We start from the raw sequence: 23,247 nt of genomic DNA, 5'->3' as shown, positions 1-23,247 counted from the left end.
TAGTAAGATAATTGGAGTCCTCCATTGTCAGTACCCTATATTACACGCCTCTCCCTGTGGAATTTCCTATCAAATGTATTTCTATTATTTATCCCATTCTTTGGTTGCCTATGAAATATGCACAGTAGTTTAAACACCATCTTTAAAATACAAAAAAATTATGAGATGTGGCCATTGTTGGCAAGGCCAGTATTTATTGTTGATCCCTAATTACCCTGGAGGAAGTGACATTGACCTGCCTTCTTGACCCAGTGCAATGAGGGCATGCGCACTGCTGTTAGGAAGGAAGTTCCAGGATCTGACTCAGTGATGATAAAGGAATGGTGATACAATTCAAAGTCAGGGTGGTATAAAAAGCTTGGATGGAATTTGCGATTGGTCCCATCCATCCCTTGTCCGCCTCGGTGGAGGTGGTAGATTTGAAAGCTACTGGTGGAGGAGCCTTTGTCTTCCATATTTGGAGTGATTGCATGCATCATATAGAGTTTGGTCACATTGCCACTGTGTTGCTGATGAGGGAGTGAAGGTGGTGGATTGGGTACCAAGAAAGTGGGATGCTTTGTCTGGAATGGTATCAAGCTTTTTGCATAGATCTAGCTAAGTAGAGTATGGTTCATCACAAATGACTCAGGTTTGGGCCTCTCATTTAAGGGAAGATATACTGGCAGTAGAGGCAGTCCATGGAAGATACTCTAGGCTTACACCAGGTACGTAGGAACTATTTAATGGAGACAGGTTGAGTATATTGGGCTCGTACTCACTGGAGTTTAGAAGAATAAGTGGAGACTTCATTGAAACATACAAGATTGTCAAAGAGTTTGGAAGGGTAGATGCCAGACAATTGTTTCTCTTTGTGGGACAGTTGAGGATCAGAGGGCATAATCTCAGAATAAAGAGGCACACATTTAAAACAAAGATGATTTCTTCTCTCAGGAAGGTTGTCAATCTGTTGAAATTTTTACCATGGAGGTCTACTGAGGCTGGGTATGAAGTGCACTCAAGCTGCTAAAGGCTGATTTTTAATCAACAAGGGAATCAAGGGTCATGGGGAAAAGGCAGAACTGTGGAGTTGAGGACAGTCAGATTATTTTATTCCCTGAGGAAGGGCCTGTGCCCGAAACGTCGAATCTCCTGTTCCCTGGATGCTGCCTGACCTGCTGTGCTGTTCCAGCAATAAAGTTTCAACTTATTTTATTCCCTGCAGAGCCAACTCAGTGAGCTGAATTGCCCACTTCTACTCCATATGGTGTTATGCACTCATGCCTTGTAGATGGTGAACAGGCAGTGGGGAGACAGGAAATGAGATACTCCTTGCAGAATTCCTAGACTTTGACTTGCTCTTGTCCAACAATATTTCTATGACTAGTCCAGTTCAATTTCTGGTCAGTGGTGTCCCCCAGTTGTTCTTAGTGGGGGATTCCGCAATTGCAATGCCGTGGAACATCATCGATTGATGGTTAGATTCGCTCCTGTTGGAAATAGTTTTTGAAAAGCACTTGCATGGCGAGAATGTTACTTGCCACATCAGCCCAGTCCATGTTGAGAGCAATCATGCTCTCCTGATCTCTGGAGTTCAGCTCTTTTGTATGTGATCGAATCAAAGTAATGAGGTCAGAAGCCAGACAGTCCTGGCAAAACATGAACTGAGTGTCACTGAGCTGCTTACTGCTGAGTAAGTGTTGCATGATAGCATCAATGACAACTTTCATGATTTTGCTGATGATCCAGAATAAACTAATGGGGTGGTAATTGGTTTGATTGAATTTGTCCTGCTTTTTTATGCTCAGCACATAACTGGGCAATTTTTCATTTGTTCGGTAGATGCCAGTATTGTAGCTGTATTGCAACAGCCTAAGGGTATGAAAAATACCTGAGCACACATTTTCTGTACTACTGCTGGAACACCTTCAGGGCCCACAGCTTTTTCAGTATCCAGTGCCTTCAAATATTTCTGAATGTCACAGTGGAAAAATCCATATTGTTGAAGAGTGGCATCCACAATTCTGGGATCTTCAGAGGGAGCTGAGATGGATCGTCCACATGGTACTTCTGAGTGAAGATGGTTCCAAATTCTTTGCAGTCATATCACCCTGTCCTGAAGAAGAGTCACTAGACATGAAACAATACCTCTGCTCCCTCTCCATAGGTGCGGTTAGACCTGCTGGGCTTTTCCAGCAATTTCTGATTTCCACCATCTGCAGTTCTTTGGGGTTTTTGTTTTGCAGTGAGTTGCTGGGGTCCTCCATTATTCAGGAATATTCATGCAGCCATCACCTACTGTCACTTCTTCAATGCCTACTATCAGTCAGAAACAGATGTGGCAGAACTCCGGAGTTTTAATCTATTGGTTAGGGTAGTTTTGGTTTTTAGGTATGTCTGTTGCTGCTTAATTCGAACAAAATTGATTATCCGGCTTGATAGTAATCGTAGAGTGCTGGGACATAAGACTGCCATTAATTACAAATCAGCTGCTGATGATGGTCCAGAGCACTTCAAGGATATTCAGTTTTATTTGCTGGATCTATCCTGTTTACGTCAGTTGTGGATCAAGTGTTGGAAAAGGTTATAACAGATAGGATTTATAATCGTCTAGAGAGGAATAAGTTGATTTGGGATAGTTAACACAGTTATGTGAAGGGTAGGTCGTGCCTCACAAACCTTAGAGTTCTTTGAGATGGTGACCAAACAGGTGGATGAGGGTAAAGCGGTTGATGTGGTGTATATGGATTTCAGTAAGGCATTTGATAAGGTTCCCCACGGTAGGCTATTGCACAAAATACAGTGGCAAGGGATTGAGGGTGATTTAGCGGTTTGGATTAGAAATTGGCTAGCTGAAAGACAGAGGGTAGTGGTTGATGGGAGATGTTCATCCTGGAGTTCAATTACTAGTGGAGTACCACAAGGGTCTAATTTGGGGCCACTGTTGTTTGTCATTTTTATAAATGACCTAGATGAGGGCGAAGAAGGACAGGTTAGTAAATTTGTGGATGACACTAAGGTTGGTGGAGCTGTAGGTAGTGCTGAAAAATGTTGCAAGTTACAGAGGGACATAGATAAGCTGCAGAGCTGGGCTGACAGGTGTCAAATGAAGTTTAATGTGAAAAAGTGAGGTGATTCACTTTGGAAACTGCAATAGGAATAAAGAATACTGGACTAATGGTAAGATGTTTGGTAGTGTAGAAGAGCAGAGAGATCTCTGTGGCCATGTACAAAGATTCCTGAAAGTTGCCACTCAAGTTGATAGGGTTGTTAAGAAGGAATAGGTGTGTTAGCTTTTATTGGCAGAGGGATAGAGTTTCAGAGCCACGAGGTCATGATACAGCTGTACAAAACTCTGGTGCGACTGCACTTGGAGTATTGCGTACAGTTCTGGCCACTGCCTTGTAGGAAGGATGCGGAAGCTTTGAAAAGGGCTCAGAGGAGATTTACTAGGATTGCCTGGTATGTTTGGAAGGTCTTATGAGGAAAGGTTGAGGAACTTGAGGCTGTTTTCATTAGAGAGAAGGTCAAGAGGTAACTTAATTGAGACATACAAGATAATCAGAGAGCTATTTAGGATGGACAGTGAGAGCCCTTTTCCTCAGATGGTGCTGGCTAACATGAGAGGTCCGAGCTTTAGATTGAAGAGTGAAAGATATAGGACAGGTGTCAGAGGTAGGCATGGAACACACTGCCTACAACAGTAGTAGACTGGCCAACTTTAAGGGCATTTACATGGTCATTGGATAGACATATGGATGAAAATGGAACACTGTAGAATTGATGGGCTTCAGATTGGTTCTAAAGGTCAGCGCAACACTGAGGGCCGAAGGGCCTGTACTACGCTGTATGGTTCTATGTTACAGAGGAGGTACCATCTTTCATCTCCACAAGGATTGTGCAATGGCCACTCTGACCGATACTGTCTGTGACACCCTGGCGAGTTTGAGGTCAAGTAGGTTTCTACCTTTTGTTGGGTCCCACACCACCTGTTGTAAGTTCAGTCAAGCAGCTATGTCTTTCAAGACTTGGTCAACAGTGATTGGTGTCACTACTAAGCCACTTTTAGTGATGGACATTGAAGTCCTCCAGCCAAACTACATTCTGCGTTCTTGCCATCATCAATGCTTCTTCCAACTGGTGTTCAACATGGAGGAAAGTGATTCATCAATTGGATGGTTAATCCTGATGCCATGAGATTTTATGGGATACAGATTCGATGTTGAGATATCGCTTTTGATTATATCACTGTGTCACTGAATCTGTCTTGCTGGGGCGACAGTATATACCTAGGTAGGGTGATGGTGGTTCAGGAACATTCTAAGGTGTGACTGAGTGAGTAGGACATGTCAGGTTGTCGCTTGACTACTGTGTTGGACAGCTCCATCATTTTTGGCACAAGTCAATAGATGTCAGTAGGTGGATTTGGCAATGGTGACATGGCTGGGTCTTATGACACTTGATTTTGACACCTATACAAATGCTAAGTCAGTTTGGTTCTCTTCCTTTTTGATTTTGTAGTTTATTAGAACTCAAAAGCTTTTGAAATAATTTCAGAAGGCATTTAAGATTCAAACCTTGGCTGTGGATCTGGAGTCACATGGAAGTAAGGACATTAGTGAATCAGGCAACTATCAATGATGGTTCATGGTCACCACTACAGGTACTAACTTTAATTATTAATTATTTAAATTCCATCAGCTGTCAAGATGGGAAGGTGAACCTGGACCTCTGGATTACTATTCCAGTGACAATATCACTGTACCATTGCTGCCTCCTATGCATCTTGTTCAACTTTCTAAAATAAACAGTCCTGGTTAGAATTCCCCTGTCCGGAATGAAGTAATTTTTAATTGGGAGTAGTTATTTTCCCCCAAAGGTTGCACTTTGCACTTATATCATTTTATTGTTTTTTATCCCAGACAAAATGCAAACGATTCCATATTGGCACAAGGAATAATTTTTTTTTAAATCAATGAACCTTTTTCTGTAAGTGAACAGGGTCAAACAGGGAGTCTTGTGTTTTACAACTGGTTTTGTCAAAATTTTCGAGAGATCAGGAATTCACAGTAAAAGAAAACAACTGAAAACTAAGCATGAGATTTTTTCCACTGATGAGTGGAGTGTGGCAGTTAATTAACATGAAACCAATAAACAGGGGAAACTAAAAGATCACATTCCGCAAAGTAAGTCTTTAAGATTAGAGTTGCTAAATATATTGGTTTCTACATATACACAACTAACCTTCAAGTTTGGAGTCTGTGTCTGATCAACAGTGAATCTCATTAAAATACTGAACTGCAGGTCATTTGGGAAAGACTCTCTGCAAATAAATATTTAAAAGTATAGTTAGCTCATTGAATTTTATTCAACTTTACGCGAAGTGCTTATTCATATTACACCACGTATCTTAGAATTGTCTTTTTTGTGAGGTCATTGAAAATATAATTAACAGTTTCTAAGGCTGCTGGGCAAACATTTGCCTATATTCCTGCATTAATAGGCAGAATTTTGATGTTTCTAAAGAATTTCTCAATCTTTTCAATGTGACATTGTGTTGTCTGATAAGAAACCATGAGCGAACAATCATTCCACATTCTAATTGGGACAGTGCTGGTACTGAGCTGTTCTTGGAAATTAAGTGATTCATGTTACAAAGCTATTCATCATGCACTGATCAGGAAAATCAGTCAAATTTCTGCCTCAACAATTTTTATCAAAGGAGAAAGGGCAATGATTAGTTCGTAAGTCGCCTCTGAATGATCCAGGTGTTAACACAGAAAAAGTAATGGAAAATTAGAAGTGCCTCATTCTTCTGGGTAATTAAGGAAGTGTGCAAGTCTAGGACATATTTCTTTTTCCAGAGAACAGATCCCTGCATAGGAACTAATGTCACTTCCAGCAAGTGTCAATGAACCATGTTACACACTGAGCTGATTTTCTGAGACAGGTTATAAATGTAGCCGTTAAAATACTCAGGATAGATCAGTGAATGCTGCTCAACTGCTCAAATGCATTGTGTTGAGTTTTGCAAGCAAGGTCAGGTTGAGTAAGCGGATATAATTTTTGTTTGCAAGGATCCTATGCTCAAAGCTTGTGCTCTTTTTGAATTACCTGGCAACACGGGAGGCTTTCACCACTGATGAGTGCGAGAAAAGAACTTCAATCACAACCTTTCAGTGATATTTAAAGTCTGAACTATAAAACATCAAACTGATACCAATTCAACTTGAAAAAACTAAGGACTTAACTGTTACTATGAAATTTCCACATGAGATCAGTTATATTGCTGTTGGGGAAAGTTGAAATTTTAGCAACAGCAAAACTGATCATGATTTAATCCCAATGTCAAAATTGTCAAGTTTGAATTGTCAAAGTAACCACTATCATGTGCTCCAAATGAGACTAGCAGTTTTTGACAACTTCAGGCCAGTTTTAAAATAGAAGCTTGTGTTTTTTCTCTATAAACTGAAATCAGAGTGTAATTGGAAGAGAGTGGGGTGCAGCAGAACAGGGTTAGAGTACAAAAGTTTTCTTCCTAAGAATATTTTGCTTTCCCTCCTTTTTTATTTCTCATAATTGTGACATTGGCTCTGGTAGGCAATAGTGTACTTAGATGTTGGGTGACTTGTTAATTTGGTGATGGATTTCTTTATTTAAAAAAAAACCTAAGTTCTTTGCCTTGGAGGGGCCATAATTCCAGACTGCCTGACTTTCTTCCTCAGTTATGTCCGCATGCCAGTGTCCTTGGAAAGGGACGCAGACTGTCCACCGATACCTTTAATGCACTTCAGGATAGGTGGGTACTATGGGGATGGGATGCATTGTTGCCCTCACCAACACCAATCTCCTCCCGCCCCCCTTGTTTTTTTCAGTTTTTGATTTTTGCATCTTGTTACACTGATCCTGGAGGGCAGTTTTTGCTATTTGTTAACTGGGCAATTTGGTAATTTGGGATATTTTGAAAGGAGTTGCATTTTTCCCATGGGTCCTTGGTTTCTGTACAGGGAAAATTTCCAAAGGGAAAGGCTGAAATTGATGTTTGTGCTCAAGTATAGATTTACAATAAAACCCCTGCAAATCTCTGAAAGTGTTTTGTTGTCTTATTAACTACATGGATATTGGAATACAAAAATACTTGCAGCTGAATGATGAAACCACTTTGCACACACTATTGGGCATTAGGCCGCACTCTGAGTGAGCTCGACAGAGTTGCTTGTGAACCTTAACTTAAAGTTAGGCTGCTGCAACATTCACAGTGAGAAAGTGGGCCAATCAAGTTGAGACAAATGAGTAATTGGGTTTGAAAGTATCAAGGCTTGTTAGCTCTACATTTTGTTCAGTCTATATTTACAACTTACACTGTTCGTTGAAACTCATTTTTTCCTGAGTCCAGATGAGACTGGCTGGCTTGAGATAAAACAATCTTGCAGCAGTATCTCAGATTGGAACCACCAGTCTGTTTTGGACATTAGAACTTCTTGTTGATTGTTTGTTGTGCTGAACCAAGATAGCAGCACAGATTGGCTTGTAAAAGTAATGAATTTCCTCCTCACCAAATTAGACATTATAGAGGCCATTTGATGCCCAAAAATACATGTCATATGGGTGAATTCCCAAATCTTTGTTAGATATCCTATTCTAGGTAATATCTTTCAAGCATAATCAAAATGTTTATCCTGTATAAATGCTGTAATTTAGTGTCAGCAAACTCCTAGCCCTTCTAAACATTTGGTTATGGCCATCAGACAGAACGATCAGTTGGTGTTTTCTATTTAATTGCGTGCAAGACCCTATATGGACTAAGATGCAGAGTAGATACTGTTGGCATGAATTAGCCCAGACTGACAAAGAAATGGCAAAAGTGAGGACTGTAGATGCTGGAGATCAGAGTCAAGATTAAAATGGTACTGGAAAAGCACAGCAGGTCAGGCAGCATCCGAGGAGCAGGAAAATAGACATTTCGTCCAGGAGCCCTTCATCAGGAAGGAGGCTGGGGAGAAGGTAGCTAAGTGTACAATAGGTGGATGGAGGTGGGGATAAAGGTGGTAGGTCAGAGAGGAGGTGGAGCAAATAGGTGGGAAGGAAGATTGGCAGGTAGGACAGGTCATGAGGATGGTGCTGAGCTGGAAGGTTGGAACTGGGGTAAGGGTGGGGGAGGGGAAAATGAGGAAACTGGTGAAGTCCACATTGATGCCCTGGGGTTGAAGGGTTCAGAGGCGGAAGATAAGGCTTTCTTCCTCCAGACGTCGGGTGGTGAGGGAGTGATGATGGAGGAGGCCCAGGACCTGCATGTCCTTGGTAGAGTAGGAGGGAGAGTTGAAACGTTCGGCCATGGGGCGGTGGGGTCGATTGGTGTGGGTGACCTGGAGATGTTCCCTGAAGCCCTCTGCGAGAAGGCGTCCAGTCTCTCCAACGTAAAGGAGACCACATTGGGAGCAATGGATACAATAAATGACGTGTGGAAGTGCAGGAAAATCTTTGATGGAAGGCTCCTTTGGGGACTTGGATGGAGGTGAGGGGGGAGGTGTAATTACAATTCCTGCAGTGGCAGGGGCAGTGCCAGGAGGGGAGGGTGGCTTGTTGGGGGGCGTGGACCTGACCAGGTAGTCACAGGCGGAACGGTTTTTGCGGAAAGTGGATAGGGGTGGGAAGGGAAATATATCCCTGGTGGTGGGGTCCGTTTGTAGGTGGCGGAAATGTCAGATGATGCGATTCATGGAGGTTGCTGGGATGGAAGGTGAAGACCGTGGAGGGGTTTCTGCCCTTGCTACAGAAGGACAGAGGTACTGGACGTGGATGAGATGTGTTGGAGGGCATTTTCAACCACATGGGAGGGGAAATTCCAGTCTTTACATTCTGGTGTGTTCTGTGGTGGAACTGGACCTCCTGGGAGCAGATACTGCAGAGGCGGAGGGAATATGGGATATCATTTTTGCAGGAGGTAGCGTGAGAAGACGTGTAATCCAGGTAGCTGTGGGAGTCGGTGTGTTTGTAAAAAAAAAAAAAGTCAGTGTAGTTGGTCATCATTAATGGAGATGGAGGTCGAGGAAGGGGAGGGAGGTGTCAAAGATGGTCCAGGTAAATTTAAGGTCAGGGTGGAATGTATTGGTGAAGTTGATGAACTGCTCAACCTCCTCTTGGGAGCACAAGGTGGCACCGATGCAGTCTTCAATGTAGCAGAGGAAGAGGCGGGGAGTGGTGCCATTGTAACTACAGAAGATGGACTGTTCTACATAGCCAAAGAGACAGGCATAGCTGGGGCCCATGGCTATCCCTTTCGTCTGGAGGAAGTGGGAGGATTGGAAGGAGAAATTGTTGAGGGTGAGGACCAGTTCAGCCAAATGAATGAGCGTGTCAGTGGAAGGGTATTGGTTGGGACGTTGGAAGAGGAAGAAACGGAGGGCTTGGAGGCCCTGGTCATGGCAGATGGTGGTATAGAGGGATTGGATGTCCATGGTGAAGATGAGGCGTTGGGAGCCAGGGAAATATAAGTCTTGGAGGTGGAGGGCAAGGGTGGTGTCTCGGATGTATGTGGGGAGTTCCTGCACTGGGGGGAGGGGGGGGGAAATAGGACAGTATTGAGGTAGGTGGAGATGAGTTCGGTGGGGCAGGAGCAGGCTGAGACAATGGGTCAGCCAGGGTGGTCAGGCTTGTGGATCTTGGGAAGGAGTTAGATTGGACGGAGCAGGTTCCAGAACCATGAGGTTGGAAGTTGTGGGTGGGAGATCTCCAGAGGTGATGAGATTGTGTATGGTCTGCCCCACACTGCCCAACACAATTTGGTTCAAATGCAGAATACACATTTACTATTGAGCTGTTTCATTTTCTATTTCTGAATTTCTTGCCGTATGAAACAACCACTTGAATTTCTAATATGAATGTGAGACAAAAGGAATAAAGGGTGTAAGTTTCGAAATGTACAGAATTTAACGAAAAATCAACATGAATTACTAAACTACATATAATTACACTAAATAAGTCCAATGTTGTTTAAAAACAGGTGATATTGAGAATAAACCTGTGACATTTGCCACATAATACTGACCTTGCAATATCAAGTGCTTTCTGTACCTTTGCCTGTACAGAACCAAGCAAATCAGCACCCATTTTCTTCAATAGTTGAGTTAATAAAACAAACAGCCAGTCTTGAAGATCTTCCTTATGAACATGAATAAAGTCGACCAGTGTTTCCAAAAACATACTGAAAACCTAAAAATATCGACATATTAAGAATCATGCTTTTGCAGCAAGTTTTATACTTTAGCAATTTGTATGAATTCACCAAATGCCAATGTTTGCAAACAAGCAAAAACTAAGCAAACTTGCATGTATACTATACAACGTCTGTACCTATTTTTAAATTCTCAAATATTATTAGCCTCAATCTTCATGCAATTGCAATATTTAGGAAACCTTTACAACATTTTTCTGATGCTAAGAAAATTCTTTCCCAATTTGTTAGTTTAAATCTGAAATGTGCTTCTCATTTGTCTTATTCAATAACCATGACACAAAGTGGTTCAGACTGAGTAATGTCATTACAGTGGCAGTTCTGATATTAGCATGAAAGCCATGCAGACCTGAGACCACTTCAACACATAGTTTCACATGCATGATTCTGCATTCATGCATTAAGTGTAGCATGGTGCAAAACCAAGTTTAAAAAATACCCAATATATTTTGGCAGTTATAGGGAACTTTTTTTACATTCTGGAAACTAACTTCTTTTCCTCCCTCTAAAGACCCTGTTAATGTGATGGCACAGGTTTCAGTCCAGGGTCTTAACCAAAATAGTAACAATTCCAGTCTAAGCCTGAAAGTAGGCAATTTGACAGCATGAGGCAACATGGTTAGCCCCCACAACCCAGTAATCAAAAATATGCATTTCCAGCAGAGGTCAAGCCATATCCAAGGACTAGTCCTTCCACTCCCCCTTCTGGCTGTGCTGAAGTTAATTATATTCTACCATCAATCTGGTCCAGATCAACCAACTCAGCATAGACCAATGAATGGTGAGGATTTTAATTGTTTAAGTGTCTCAATCAGTCTGAACATGTGGGAATTTTTTAAACTTAGTACAGCATTTAGTTAAAATTAAGAAAGAAGCAAAGCACACAACTGCTGCTGAGCAACAGGGCAGGTTAGCCAGCTGGGAAGCATGCACACTATGTTGCTGGGCTTGGATCTGTAGTAGATTTTACCACCTAATTGAAAATCTCTCTATATTTTCTTGCATGGGAAAGTCTGACAAAAAAAAAAGCTATCTTCTGCGTGGTTGTGCAATATTTATAGTCAGTGGATTTGTTTAATGAAAGAAAAATATTTCTAACAGATCTGTTACACAAGTTGATTAGCCATGACATTTACAGTTAAATACAAATAACTTGCACCCACAGCCACTCAATTTAATTGCACAGGAATAAACCTGAATCTGTGTTTTTATGCATTATGCATCATCAAAATGAGATGGAAATGAGATTACATTGCTGATTGCATGGGCTTATTTTGTACATTTTAAAAGACATAGTTGAAGGAAAAACTGCACAAATGTTTTGAAGTACCATTACTAGCAGAACAATAGCAGTTACATAGAAATAGTACAACATTCTGTGACTGGTGATCCAAATATCGGATTATTCTGAAAACAATTAGTTATTCATTGAAAGGGAGAGATGGGAACATGATAGAGCTTAAAAGATACATGAATGATTGTGAACATTGGACAGAAAAGTAAATCAAATAGAAAATGGAAGAATAATATAAAATATAATGCAGTGCACCCATAAATCATTGAAATGATCTGTTTGAGCATGCAACAACAGTGACAGCATTGTATAATTTGTCAGAGCATTAAGACAAGATATAAAATTTATATATAGAACTTGGAAAATTTTCATGATGTATTCAAAGCCAAAAGAAATTCCAAACTCAACTTTAATGGCCCTCAATTTTTCACCATTCTTTCTTGGCCAAGTACCTGTACATGCCTTTGAATACATAGTTAATACTGAATGTTTATTAAGACTAAGTGGTTACCAATGACCCAACATTCAGTATGGCAGAACATTACAAAGCAAACATATTTTAATACCATGGAATTCAGTCCCTAAATTACTTTCATAAACTCAGACGACCAAATGAAAGTGATCTGGATAAATCAGAAGAAATGTGAACCCCAGTTCTACCAAACAGCAAAATGCTTGTGCAATCACACAAACTGCCCAACTAATAATCACTTCATCTTTTTACAAATTGAGTTTTTCATTTTCACTCATTTTCTAACTAACTTGGTCAAGTATTAAGTTAACTTTGGGAATGTGAAGAGAAGGAAAGCAGCAACATTATTCAGCTGGTGAGGTAAATTCATTCTTAGAATATGAAAATTAGCATTTTCTACATACTGAGTGAACTGATAATGAAAAGAACAATATCTTTTGAACAAAGATTTGTTGCAGACCTAACATATGATGCCATATGATCTCTTCCAATTCCACCTAAGCAGCCTAAATGTGAACAAAATGGATAGGGAGAAGAGGAAATAATACAATGATGGAGGGCAATGAGTGGAAATCTTATTAAAATAATGAACATGTCTGTTGAGAAATATCTACAGTGTCTGTAATTAAACAGGGAAGCTGGGCACAATCATGCTTTGGGAGCAACTGGATTTTTGATGGCTACAGAATAATCAGGGCTGTAATCAAACATTGCAGTCGACAATATATTTAAAAAAGGATAAAAAGGAAAAAATAGGGGATGGAGAAAGCTTCATTTATTTGGGATAACAGAAAAAAAAGACAGTTATCAGCAAAACAAGAACAGAAACCCTATGGTTCAAGATAAGAAATAAAAATCAAATGCACCTAATTTTGAAAGGGAGTACAATAAGATATATATAGGCAAATTAGAAATAGAGTAAAAAGAAATGGATTAATCAAGGAGGATTTCAACCACTCATATTAGTTGGAATGAAGATAAAAGGAAAGAAATTCCAACAGTATGATTATCTAGCATGAACCGGGGTGAATAAATGTCCCCTAATTTTTATTTCAGAAATAGTGACCATAATATAATTCATTTTAATTTTGTAATAAGAAAGGACGTAAGTATAATGAAAAAAATGTTAATAGATTGCTTAACAGCTTTTTGAGGATTTGAGTTAGAACTTTAAAAATTGATAGTATTGGCAAACAAGTGGTGCACACTAACTATTTGTAAGTATATATTTACATTTTGCAAAGATTTTCTTCTCAGAGGAAAGAACAAACTAAACATGAGTAAAACTCCATTGATGAAGAAAGATAAAATGGAACAATTAAGGGATAGGGAAAAGCATACATTAGGTACGTAGACAGCAGAAATGACTTATTTCTGTTTATCCTGTGCAATATTTCTCATCACAGGAGGCCACATGCAAAAATTCAAAAATATAAATATGAATGCAATAATTAAAATAAATACTCACGATCACAACTGAACACAGGACTTAGTAGGATACAGGTACAAGTTAAGAGAGATGTTTATTTATAACAGCTAAACATTCCTACCAAACAGGTAATTTATGTTCTTTCATAATTTCCATTCATTTTGCCTATCATAAAGGTAATAAATATAAGAGATATTTCTAGCTTGATGAAATATGCTGCAAGTTTAGACAACAAAAGTGAGTCAAATACTACAAAAACTTCCAGACTACAAAAAGGATCACCTTCATATTGTCACAAAGTATAGGAGTACAGGAGTATATCTGTAAAAAGATTTCTTCCTCAAAGATATAACAATTCAAAGTACTTTCAACATCCATTTTTGTGATATTGAGGATGTGGTAAGCATGGTCAATGGTCCAACGTCAGGGCTGACAACTTCATTACAAACAAACAAATTCAATGAAGTGAAAACAGTTTTTAATGGGTGTGTCTTCAATTCATAATGGAAAAGGAGGCATGGCTTCATTGGAATTATTCTTGCAACATAGGCCTCTAAACTCTCCAGAGTTGGTATGGAGAGACACAAAGGCCCGAGCAGAAAATACAAAGTGGCCAGATTAAGTGGCCAGTGGGCGGCACGGTGGCACAGTGGTTAGCACTGCTGCCTCACAGCGCCAGAGACCCGGGTTCAATACCCGCCTCAGGCGACTGACTGTGTGGAGTTTGCACGTTCTCCCCGTGTCTGCGTGGGTTTCCTCCGGGTGCTCCGTTTTCCTCCCACAGTCCAAAGATGTGCAGGGTCAGGTGAATTGGCCATGCTAAATTGCCCGTAGTGTTAGGTAAGTGGTAAATGTAGGGGTATGGGTGGGTTGCGCTTCGGCGGGTCGGTGTGGACTTGTTGGGCCGAAGGGCCTGTTTCCACACTGTAAGTAATCTAATCTAATCTAATCTAATCTAATTAAAACAGTCAGTAGCAGAGACTTTTCTGTTGCTGATCAAAAGATCCAGGCCAGTATATTTTCACATAATTGTGGTAATGGAATCATTGAACAGTCCAATACCCACATCTGCAATGCAATACTGGAGACAGGACTATCATTTCTGCAGTGAGAACCATGGGACGTACTCCAGATAACTATTTCTGCTACCTTGAGGTATTTGCTAACCTCTACAAAGTATGCTGAGTGAAGGTGTTCCTGCCACTAATCCTTCTTTGTCTTGGATTTATCTCATAATTAGAGGTAGAGTATACACCACTATAAAGTATTGATTGAAGGGGCATTGTTTCACATAACTAGATTGATTGCTCGACAGTGTGTTGGAAGAGCACAGCAGATCAGGCAGCATCCCAGGAGCAGGAAAATTGACATTTCGGGCTGGAGCCCTTCATCAGGGTGCTGCCTGACCTGCTGTGCTTTTCCAGCAACACATTCAACTCTGATCTCCAGCATCTGCAGACCTCACTGTCTCCTGATTGCTTGACAGCATGAGTACAATTTTACTTTATCAGGTATAATGCCTTAGATCATAGGGAGCTCAAAAATACAGCTTGTCCCTCAAAGCTGGAGCAGAACTCGTTGCCTCTACCCATAGGCTGTGTGACTTCAGATGAATGGATGGAATTAATGTGTCATGAAAATTATCGCTTCAGAACCATTACCTCATATAACAGGAACAACTAAGCATAATTGGCTGATGAACCAAGTTGCTCCTCTATCTTTATCCATCCAGAAATTGGTAGTTTTGGTAGAGAAAGTCGAGAAACTTGCTGAAGAGCCCTCCATGTAAATAATTCATTGACATTCTTGTATTGAATGCAACTGCACATTTTATTATGAATAATATGTATTTACCACATCACATATCATGAGGTACTTATATCAAAATGAACAATCAGCTATTCAGTCCATTTGTCAACTATCTAAACTTAGGACTAAGTTGTGCATTGAGCAGCATGAACTCAGCAACATAAACAGCTTCAATGCAGTACATTCCAATCAGAGAGCTGGATGAGCTATGTCCAGTTACACTTCCCTGCATTATCAACATGGTTCTTTAGTAAGTAAGACACCACAGTCAACAAAATTGTCCTTTTTTTAAAAAAAAGCATTAATTCATATTCGTTGTTGAAATGCAATGAAAGTGGATGAATTCAATGGATATCTTTTCTAAATTGCAATTTGAAATGTACATTGTATTTTCAGTCTTTCATCCACTGGAACATGAGACTTTTCACCATAAGGAGGCAGATTTCCTTTTTACAACAATCCTGATAAAAGAATATCTGGCATAACCTTTGGTAAGTAAAATTTTCTTTGGTAAGTAGAATTTTATGAATAAGTCTAAAACCTTTAAGTTTGTTTCAAGCCAACATCCATTGGATTTAGTATACAATGTGTGGTGGATCACAGGGACTGTAATATTGTGAACACCCTCAAGGTAAAATGGTTCTGGTGAAAACCCTGGAATAAATGTGAAAAACATAGATGTAGCAACAGGAGGAATGAATCACTGAAATTGGATTAGCTGAATGCTGTTTCTCCAAGTATCTCCGTGACCTGCTAAATACAAGCAATTCATTTCAAAATGTCCAATTGCATTCAATACAAGAATGGCAAATGAAATATTTACATGAAGGGCTTTTGAGGTACAGTGGTAGTGTCCCTATTTCTGAACCAGGAGGCCCAGGTTCAAGTCCCACCTGCTCAAGAGGTGTGCATAACATTTTTGAACAGAGTGATAAGAAAACATCTGAAATATTTACATATTTCCTTCTGGAGCTTTAGAATTCAACATGGCATTCAGGCTGCCAACTTTGCTTACAGAAGGAACAAATGTCATGTTGGAAAGACTTTGTTTGCTTGTCTCAAGTTGCAACTCAGCATTATTTGCAAGTTTGCAAAACAGCATTTCTGACTTACAACATTAAGAAATAAATAAGGGCGTAGATTCACAAAGAATTAAGGCTCAAAGGAAACAATAGCAACATGCAGGAATCTATCAACTGAGCCAAAATCCTGCAAATAGGCATGAGTTCCAGCAACAAGGCACATAATAGAGAATGGTGAACAGTACTTCAGCTCAAATGACATTTTTAGAATCTGGCAAAGATAACATTAAAGCTATGCTCTACTTCGCTGTAACAAAAATTGATCAAATGCCAACTAAATACACATATTGAGGGATCATCCATTTAACACTGTAGAATATTTAGAAGGACTTCAGAAACATCCTCAGCTTTAAAATCAGAAATATTCACTGAGTACCAAATAAGAATGCTAAAGACAACTACGTGATAAACTATCGAAACATATTGTTATTTTAGTAACCTAAAATTTATGAACTAGCATCAAAGTAGAACACTGTAGAATACCACATCTAAAATACACTGTGGCAAAACTCTGGAAGGCATAATTCCTTATTTGTAACAGACATATTTAGCTGCCCTTAAGTCCTTAATATTGTTCTGCTGCTAATGTTTTTCACATCCAATGAAACAAATAAAAAGCAGAATAAATAATCATCAGGAATATTAAAATAATTTCAAGTAGGTTGAATAATCAAACAAAATGGAGAGAAAAGGGTAAGCAATTTTCTACACAAAGTAAGCCCAATTGACTCTGGCCATGAGAATCAGGTACTGATGTAGCTAAACCACAAGTTACAGTAAAATACTAAGGCGATCAGAACTATAAAAGTATCAAGGAAGTAAATAATGGCTGGCTTACATTTTACATTACAATAAACAAAACATATGAGACAGAGTTTGAGGCCAAGAAGATTTGGAAATGTTGGAAGCATCTCAAAGGCTTTTGGGTTACTATTTTAAGTTGTGAAGTTCAATTAGCCAAAAAGTCAAAGTGGAAGTTAAGAATGTTCTCATGGAAGATCAAGTAACTTTCCCTTCACTTTGTTGGTCATTTACAGATTATTTAAGAACAATTTACAAATAAGAAAAATATATTGAAACTTGATACATAAAAGCCCACAGGCTTGATTCACACATAGCTTATAATTTCAGGACTAACAACTGTAACCAAAGGAAATCTACTATCAGCATCATTGGATAGAATCATAGAATTTTATTATATAGAAAGAGACCATTTGACTCCTTCCTGTATTGGCTCAAAAGGGTTATCCCTTACCTAGACCTATTCTCCAGCCCTCTAAATTCATTATTTTCAAATATATATCCAGCTCTCTTTAGAAACTTTGTTTGAAATCTCTCTCAAACACCTCCCAGAGAGCACACTTCAAATCCTAACAACTCAGAGTAAACAAGATTCTCACTCCTAGCTCTCTTGCTGACAATTGAAACTTCTCTAATCTTTTGTAATTCACGACATCATTCTAGTAAATCTCCTTTGCACTCTCTCCATGGCTTTAACATTCTTCCTTAAATAGGGTGCTCGGACCTGAACACAACACACCAAGTGTGGTGTGGAGGTGTTGCATCACTTCTTTGCCTTTACATTCTGTGTCTCTCCGGTCTTCAGTTTTAAAGGAGGATCACTGGATCTGAAATGTTGACTCTGCTTTCTCTCTATTCTCCACTGTCAGATCTGAGTTTCTCCAACAATTTCTGTTTTTGTTTCAAAATTCGCAGTTCTTTAATGTTTTACTGACTATGTACTATTCAGGCACTGTTCGTGAATTAAATGGCGAGGATGCCACTAACAATATACAGATGTTAGTGTGTAGCAAGGCTCAATAGGGTCTGGCGTTTAATGGTTTGGTGCATAAGAAGGATGACCAAAAACAAAAGGAGAACTTCAATGAACAGTACAAAACAAGAGACCTGTCTCAGTCAACCAGTGAACATCGTGAAGTGGAGAGACTGAAAACCGTGCAATTTTTAGGTATTTGTTGTTATTAATACTTGCTACGATAAACTTAGTCAACTCTGTAAAACTTGTGAAACACATTTGTATCTGCAATGGATCGTTTAATTAGTTAGGACCACTACTTTTAGATTAGCTCTCTTAAACTCAGTCTACATTGATGTAGGTATTACAATCAAAGTTAAAGTAAACTCCAAAACCTTACAAAGGAAGAAGTTATTTTAAACCTGATATTAAAATAGGAGCAACGGATGATCTCTACTAATGGATCCACTTATGAAGAGAGTGAATTTAATGTGACAGAGTTTCATATTTGGTTTTAGGATAAGAAAGGTAGACTTGAAGTTAAGTGACTTAAATAAAGGCAATATCAATGATAGGAGATAGAATTGACTACAGTGGACTGGGAAAATAGATTAAAAGATAAAATGGCAGAGTAGCAGTGACAAACATTTTGAAGGTAAATCCCTCTGCAGCTCAGAATCTCACAGTTGTTCTGTGCTTATGTAATATTCTGCTTTTTTATTCTTCTTGCCAAAGTGAACTTCATAACTTTCCACAGTATATCGCAAAATACATCTGCGAAATCTTTACCTACACGTAAACACCTATATCTGTCTGCAATCACCTTTTGTCTTCTTCACATCATACTTTGCTACCTATCCCTCTGTCATCTGTGAATTTAGCTGTGCTTTTGCTTCTCTCATCTAAGTCATCAATATATATTGTAAAAAGCTGCGGCTTCAGCACAGACCCATGCAGGACTTCGCTAATTTTATGCTGCCAATCAAGCAAAGACCCATTTATGCACGTTTTGTTTTCTGTCACCAAGCACATATTCTACGCATGCTAATATATTACTTTCATACCCAATGAGAACTCAAAATTTGATTAAACATGATTTGTGGAGTCAGGAGAGGAATTACATTCTGCAGGATTCTTAGCCTTTGACCTGCTAGTGCAGTTCAATTCCTGGTCAATGGTAACCCTAGGAATGCTGATAGTAGAGACTTCAGAGATGATAATGCTACTTAACGTCAAGGTTAGATGGTTAGAGCTGCCTGTTTAAACTCGTGGTAAGCTAGCTTCCTCTCAGACTCTATAATTCCTTCCTCCTGATTAACACTGTGATCATTCTCTGCTATTCTTTACATTCTGGTCAGTTATCTGACCAGCTATTTACCTTGGCACACTATTATGTTTTCTTTTGACACTTTCCTTTCCTAACATTTTCAGTTAACCTCCTACAATGAGAGAACATTCAAAAGCATGGACTATCACAGGAACATAGTTATTCAGGACATTTTCATATCTCCTGAAATGTCTGCCACTGTGTTTCTAGCGATCCATCCTCTTGTCCAGTATTCTAGTTCATTTGAGCTAGCTCAGCTTTCATGCCCATATAGTTGTCTTTATTTTAGTTTGAATTACAAGACTTAGAATCATTAACTCTTTGCAAACTTAATGTAAAATTCAATCATACTGTGTTTGCTGCTGCCCAGATGTGCCTTCATTCTGAGGTCATTAATTAATCCTGATCACATTACACAATACCATGCCTAATATATACTGTTCTCTGGTTGGTTTCAGAGTGTGCTGCTCTAAGAGATAACCTTGAGTATTCTGTAAACTTATTTTTTTTAAAATCAGTTTCAAGGAAAGTCACGCGGAATATTTCTGCCCCTTTATCCCAAGCACCCAATATTTCTTCCTCTTTACTTTGTCCTACATCAAGATTACTGTTAGAGGTCTTGGAAACCACTTTCACAGGTGATTGCATTCCATCTTTATCGAACTGATTGTATGTTCTGATCTCCCATCTCTAAATATTGCATAAGTCCTACCCTTGACTAACAGTGCTATTCCCCCACACACCCAACCTTCCGATTGATTGTCATATATATCCTAGATGCATTGGTTGTAATCTTCCGAAATTCCCTGGATTCTGGAGTAGTCACATTGGACTGAAAAACTGCAAATGCAGCATCAAGTTCAAGAAAAGTGCTTGTGTGAATATACATGCATGCAGCAGGGGTACAGTATGTGGGTAAATATGAAAGATACAAATCCATATCTCTAAATCATGGACAGAAGATTCACTAATATGAAACAGGACTAGGATAAAATGGTTTGGATTTGGAGATGCCAGTGCTGGACTGGGGTATACAAAAGGTAAAAATCACACAACACCAGGTTGTAGTCCAACAGGTTTATTTGGAAGAACTAGCATTCAGGGCACTGCTCCTTCATCAGGTGGTTGCATCCACAACCATCTGATGAAGGAGCAAGGCTCCAAAAGCTAGTGCTTCAAATAAACCTGTTGGACTATAACTTGGTGTTGTGTGATTTTTAATGGGATAAAATGGGCCATTTTCAGGTGGGTGAACTGTAATGTAGTGCCAAATGAATCAGTGCTATTTAAAATCTACATTAATCATGTTAAGGGACAGTGTGTATTGAAGCAAATTTGCTAACAGTACAAACACTACTTGAACTTCTTTCAAGTCACATTCCTGAGATAACTTTAAGTTTTATATAAAAAAGTGACTTCTCATCTCAGGCAATGCATTAAAAGGTGTGAGGTTAGAGTCTGTATGTATTCCAATCTTGAGTCAGGCTGGTTCTATTTCCGAAGTAGGAATTTATAAAATGTCACGTGGATTGACTGCCTATAGACAATTTGAACAAAATAGAATGTCTTTGCAAATACAATTGTGCAAATTCAAAATTCACCCCCTACACTTGTGTGTGTGGTGTGTGTGCATGTGAGAGAGGGAGAGAGTGAGAGTGCATGTGTAAGTGAGAGTGCATGTGTAAGAGAGAGAGGGAGAGAGTGTGAGTGTGCGCCCGGGTGTGATGGAATATACGCATGTGAGAGGGTGTGTGCATGGGTGAGAGCGTGGGGGTGTGTGCCCCTGAGAAAGAGCATGTATATGAGAAAGAGTCTGTGTGAGTATGTAACAGTGTGCGTGTGTGTGAGAGATTGAGAGAGTGAGAGAGAGAGAGAGAGAGAGTATATTGTAGGGGTGGGTGGGGGGGTCACCTGTACTATGAAATGAACCCAAAGTCCTGGTAGAGGCTATCCCCATGGGTACCAAACTTGGCTATCAGCTCTGCTCGGCCACTCTGCTTTGAGATATGCAACAAAGTCTGCCTTGGATTATGGTCACCCGATGATGTGAGGCCAAATGTCCCTGACTGTTGAAATCCTGTGTCTTATGCTGCTCCACTAGCTACCTGACAAAGGAGCAGTGCTCCAAAAGCTTGTACTTTCAAATAAACCTATTGGACTATAATCTGGTGTTGGCGATCTTTAACTTTCTGCATCCCAGTCCAACATCGGCACCTCCACATCATGACATATAGCTAAAACAAGTAATCAGGAAAACAAGTGGAATATTGACACTTATTGCAATGAAGTTACAGGGTAAAAGGAAGTGTTCAGAGACTCTTATGAAACCAAAGCAAGAGTACTGATCTCCATATGCAAGAAGAAATATCCTGGCATTGAAGACAGTTCAAAGAGGATTCATTAGATTATTTCCTGGGATGAGGAGATTGCGTTATTAGAAAGATTAGACCTATACTCATTGGAGTTAAGAATCAGAAGTGACTCATTGAAATATATCATATTTTGAGGCTGCTTGAAAAGTCATGACAAAATAATCTCTCATCCTGGGGACAATCTAGAATTAATAGTTTTACAATGATATTTTCCATTTAAGGTAAAGATGAGGGAGTATTTCCTTCTCTCAGAGGGTTGTTAATCTGTTGAATCATCTACTCCAGGAAGCAACAGATGCTGGGTCATTGAATATATTTCAGGCACCAATATGAATCATCAGAAGAGTCAAATATTATTGGATGCAGGCAGGAAAATGTAGCTGAGCCATGATCTGAACAAATGGCACAGCAGGCTAGAGTGGCAGAAGAACTGATTACTGCTTCTATTTCTTATGTTCTTCTGATTAGCAACCAAAATGGAGACTTACACATGAAGACAAAAAACATGGTTGAGGTAGTAAATAAATATTGCATATCTGTCTTTACCAAAGAAAGGATTTTGTTGACGTCTTAGAGAAGTAAGAGGCAACTGAGACACTAAAAATAGGAGGCATTAGAAAAACCGCCTGCATCACCATCAGATGAATTCAAATGTACTGAGAGAAGTAAAGAAGATAATTGTTGAGGCACTGGCTCAATTGTACTTAGATACATGGGTAGAACGAGAGAACTGCAGAATTACAATTTTACAGTCTTGTTCAAAAAATGCTATCAGGATACAGCACTAATAGACCAGTTTAACCATAATGATGGGAAAATTTTAAAAATTGACAATCTAGGATAAAATTAGCAGTCACTTGCAGAAGGATGGATTAATTGAAAAAAATGCTGCTTTTATTTAAGATTACTCAATGGAGTTTAGAAGGATGAGAGGGGATCCTCAATGAAGCTTACAGAATACTGACAGGCCTGGATGGATTGAATGTGGAGAAGATGTTTCCACTAGTTAAAAAGGCAAGTGGAGCGGATGTGGGGGCCTCGTACGAATCAGACTATCGATGCCATTCATAATAATTGCTTTACATTTATCCAGTATGATCCTGGCTTACAGTAAAAATCTCCCTGTGTCTCAGGTTGCATACAGTCTGACATCTCAACAGCTTATAAGGCAAACAGTACACACTGAACACAATGGCTATTTTCAAAACAGGGCTAAGTAGCAACCATCAGAATTTGCAAATTAGGTTGAAAGAAAAAAAAATGAAGGTGGGAGAAAGGGAAAGATTCTGGCTTGTTTCCACTCAATTCACAGGAGCTCTTTCTCAGGATATCGTCTTTTTAAAAAACCCGTGTGAAAGTTGCAGTACCACTACTGTAGTTCTGCCTTCTATTAACGTTGTTAAAAAGTTGCTGAATAAATTTTGAACACTAATTTTTGCTAATTTATGTAGGTATTTTTATGTTGTTTGGAAAGGGATGTGAAGAATGACAAC

General features: G+C 39.4%; 1 protein-coding gene across 29 annotated transcripts in view; it reads right to left on the bottom strand.

Annotated features, from left to right (window-relative positions):
- clasp2 (cytoplasmic linker associated protein 2) overlaps positions 1-23,247 on the bottom strand; it is a 320,784-nt gene that overhangs the window by 69,946 nt on the left and 227,591 nt on the right. For all 29 annotated transcript variants that reach the window (XM_043688884.1, XM_043688883.1, XM_043688861.1 and 26 more), the window contains 2 exons: positions 10,028-10,191; positions 5,224-5,302 (listed from right to left, as the gene is read on the bottom strand). In XM_043688884.1, coding sequence (XP_043544819.1) covers positions 5,224-5,302; positions 10,028-10,191 — 243 coding nt within the window. The remainder of the gene's footprint in view (positions 1-5,223; positions 5,303-10,027; positions 10,192-23,247) is intronic.

Source organism: Chiloscyllium plagiosum, chromosome 4, assembly GCF_004010195.1.
Source record: "Chiloscyllium plagiosum isolate BGI_BamShark_2017 chromosome 4, ASM401019v2, whole genome shotgun sequence".
In the NCBI taxonomy this organism is placed as follows: Eukaryota; Metazoa; Chordata; class Chondrichthyes; order Orectolobiformes; family Hemiscylliidae; genus Chiloscyllium; species Chiloscyllium plagiosum.
The sequence above is the reverse complement of the archived record's forward strand: the minus strand, read 5'-3'. Positions and strand labels throughout refer to the sequence as shown.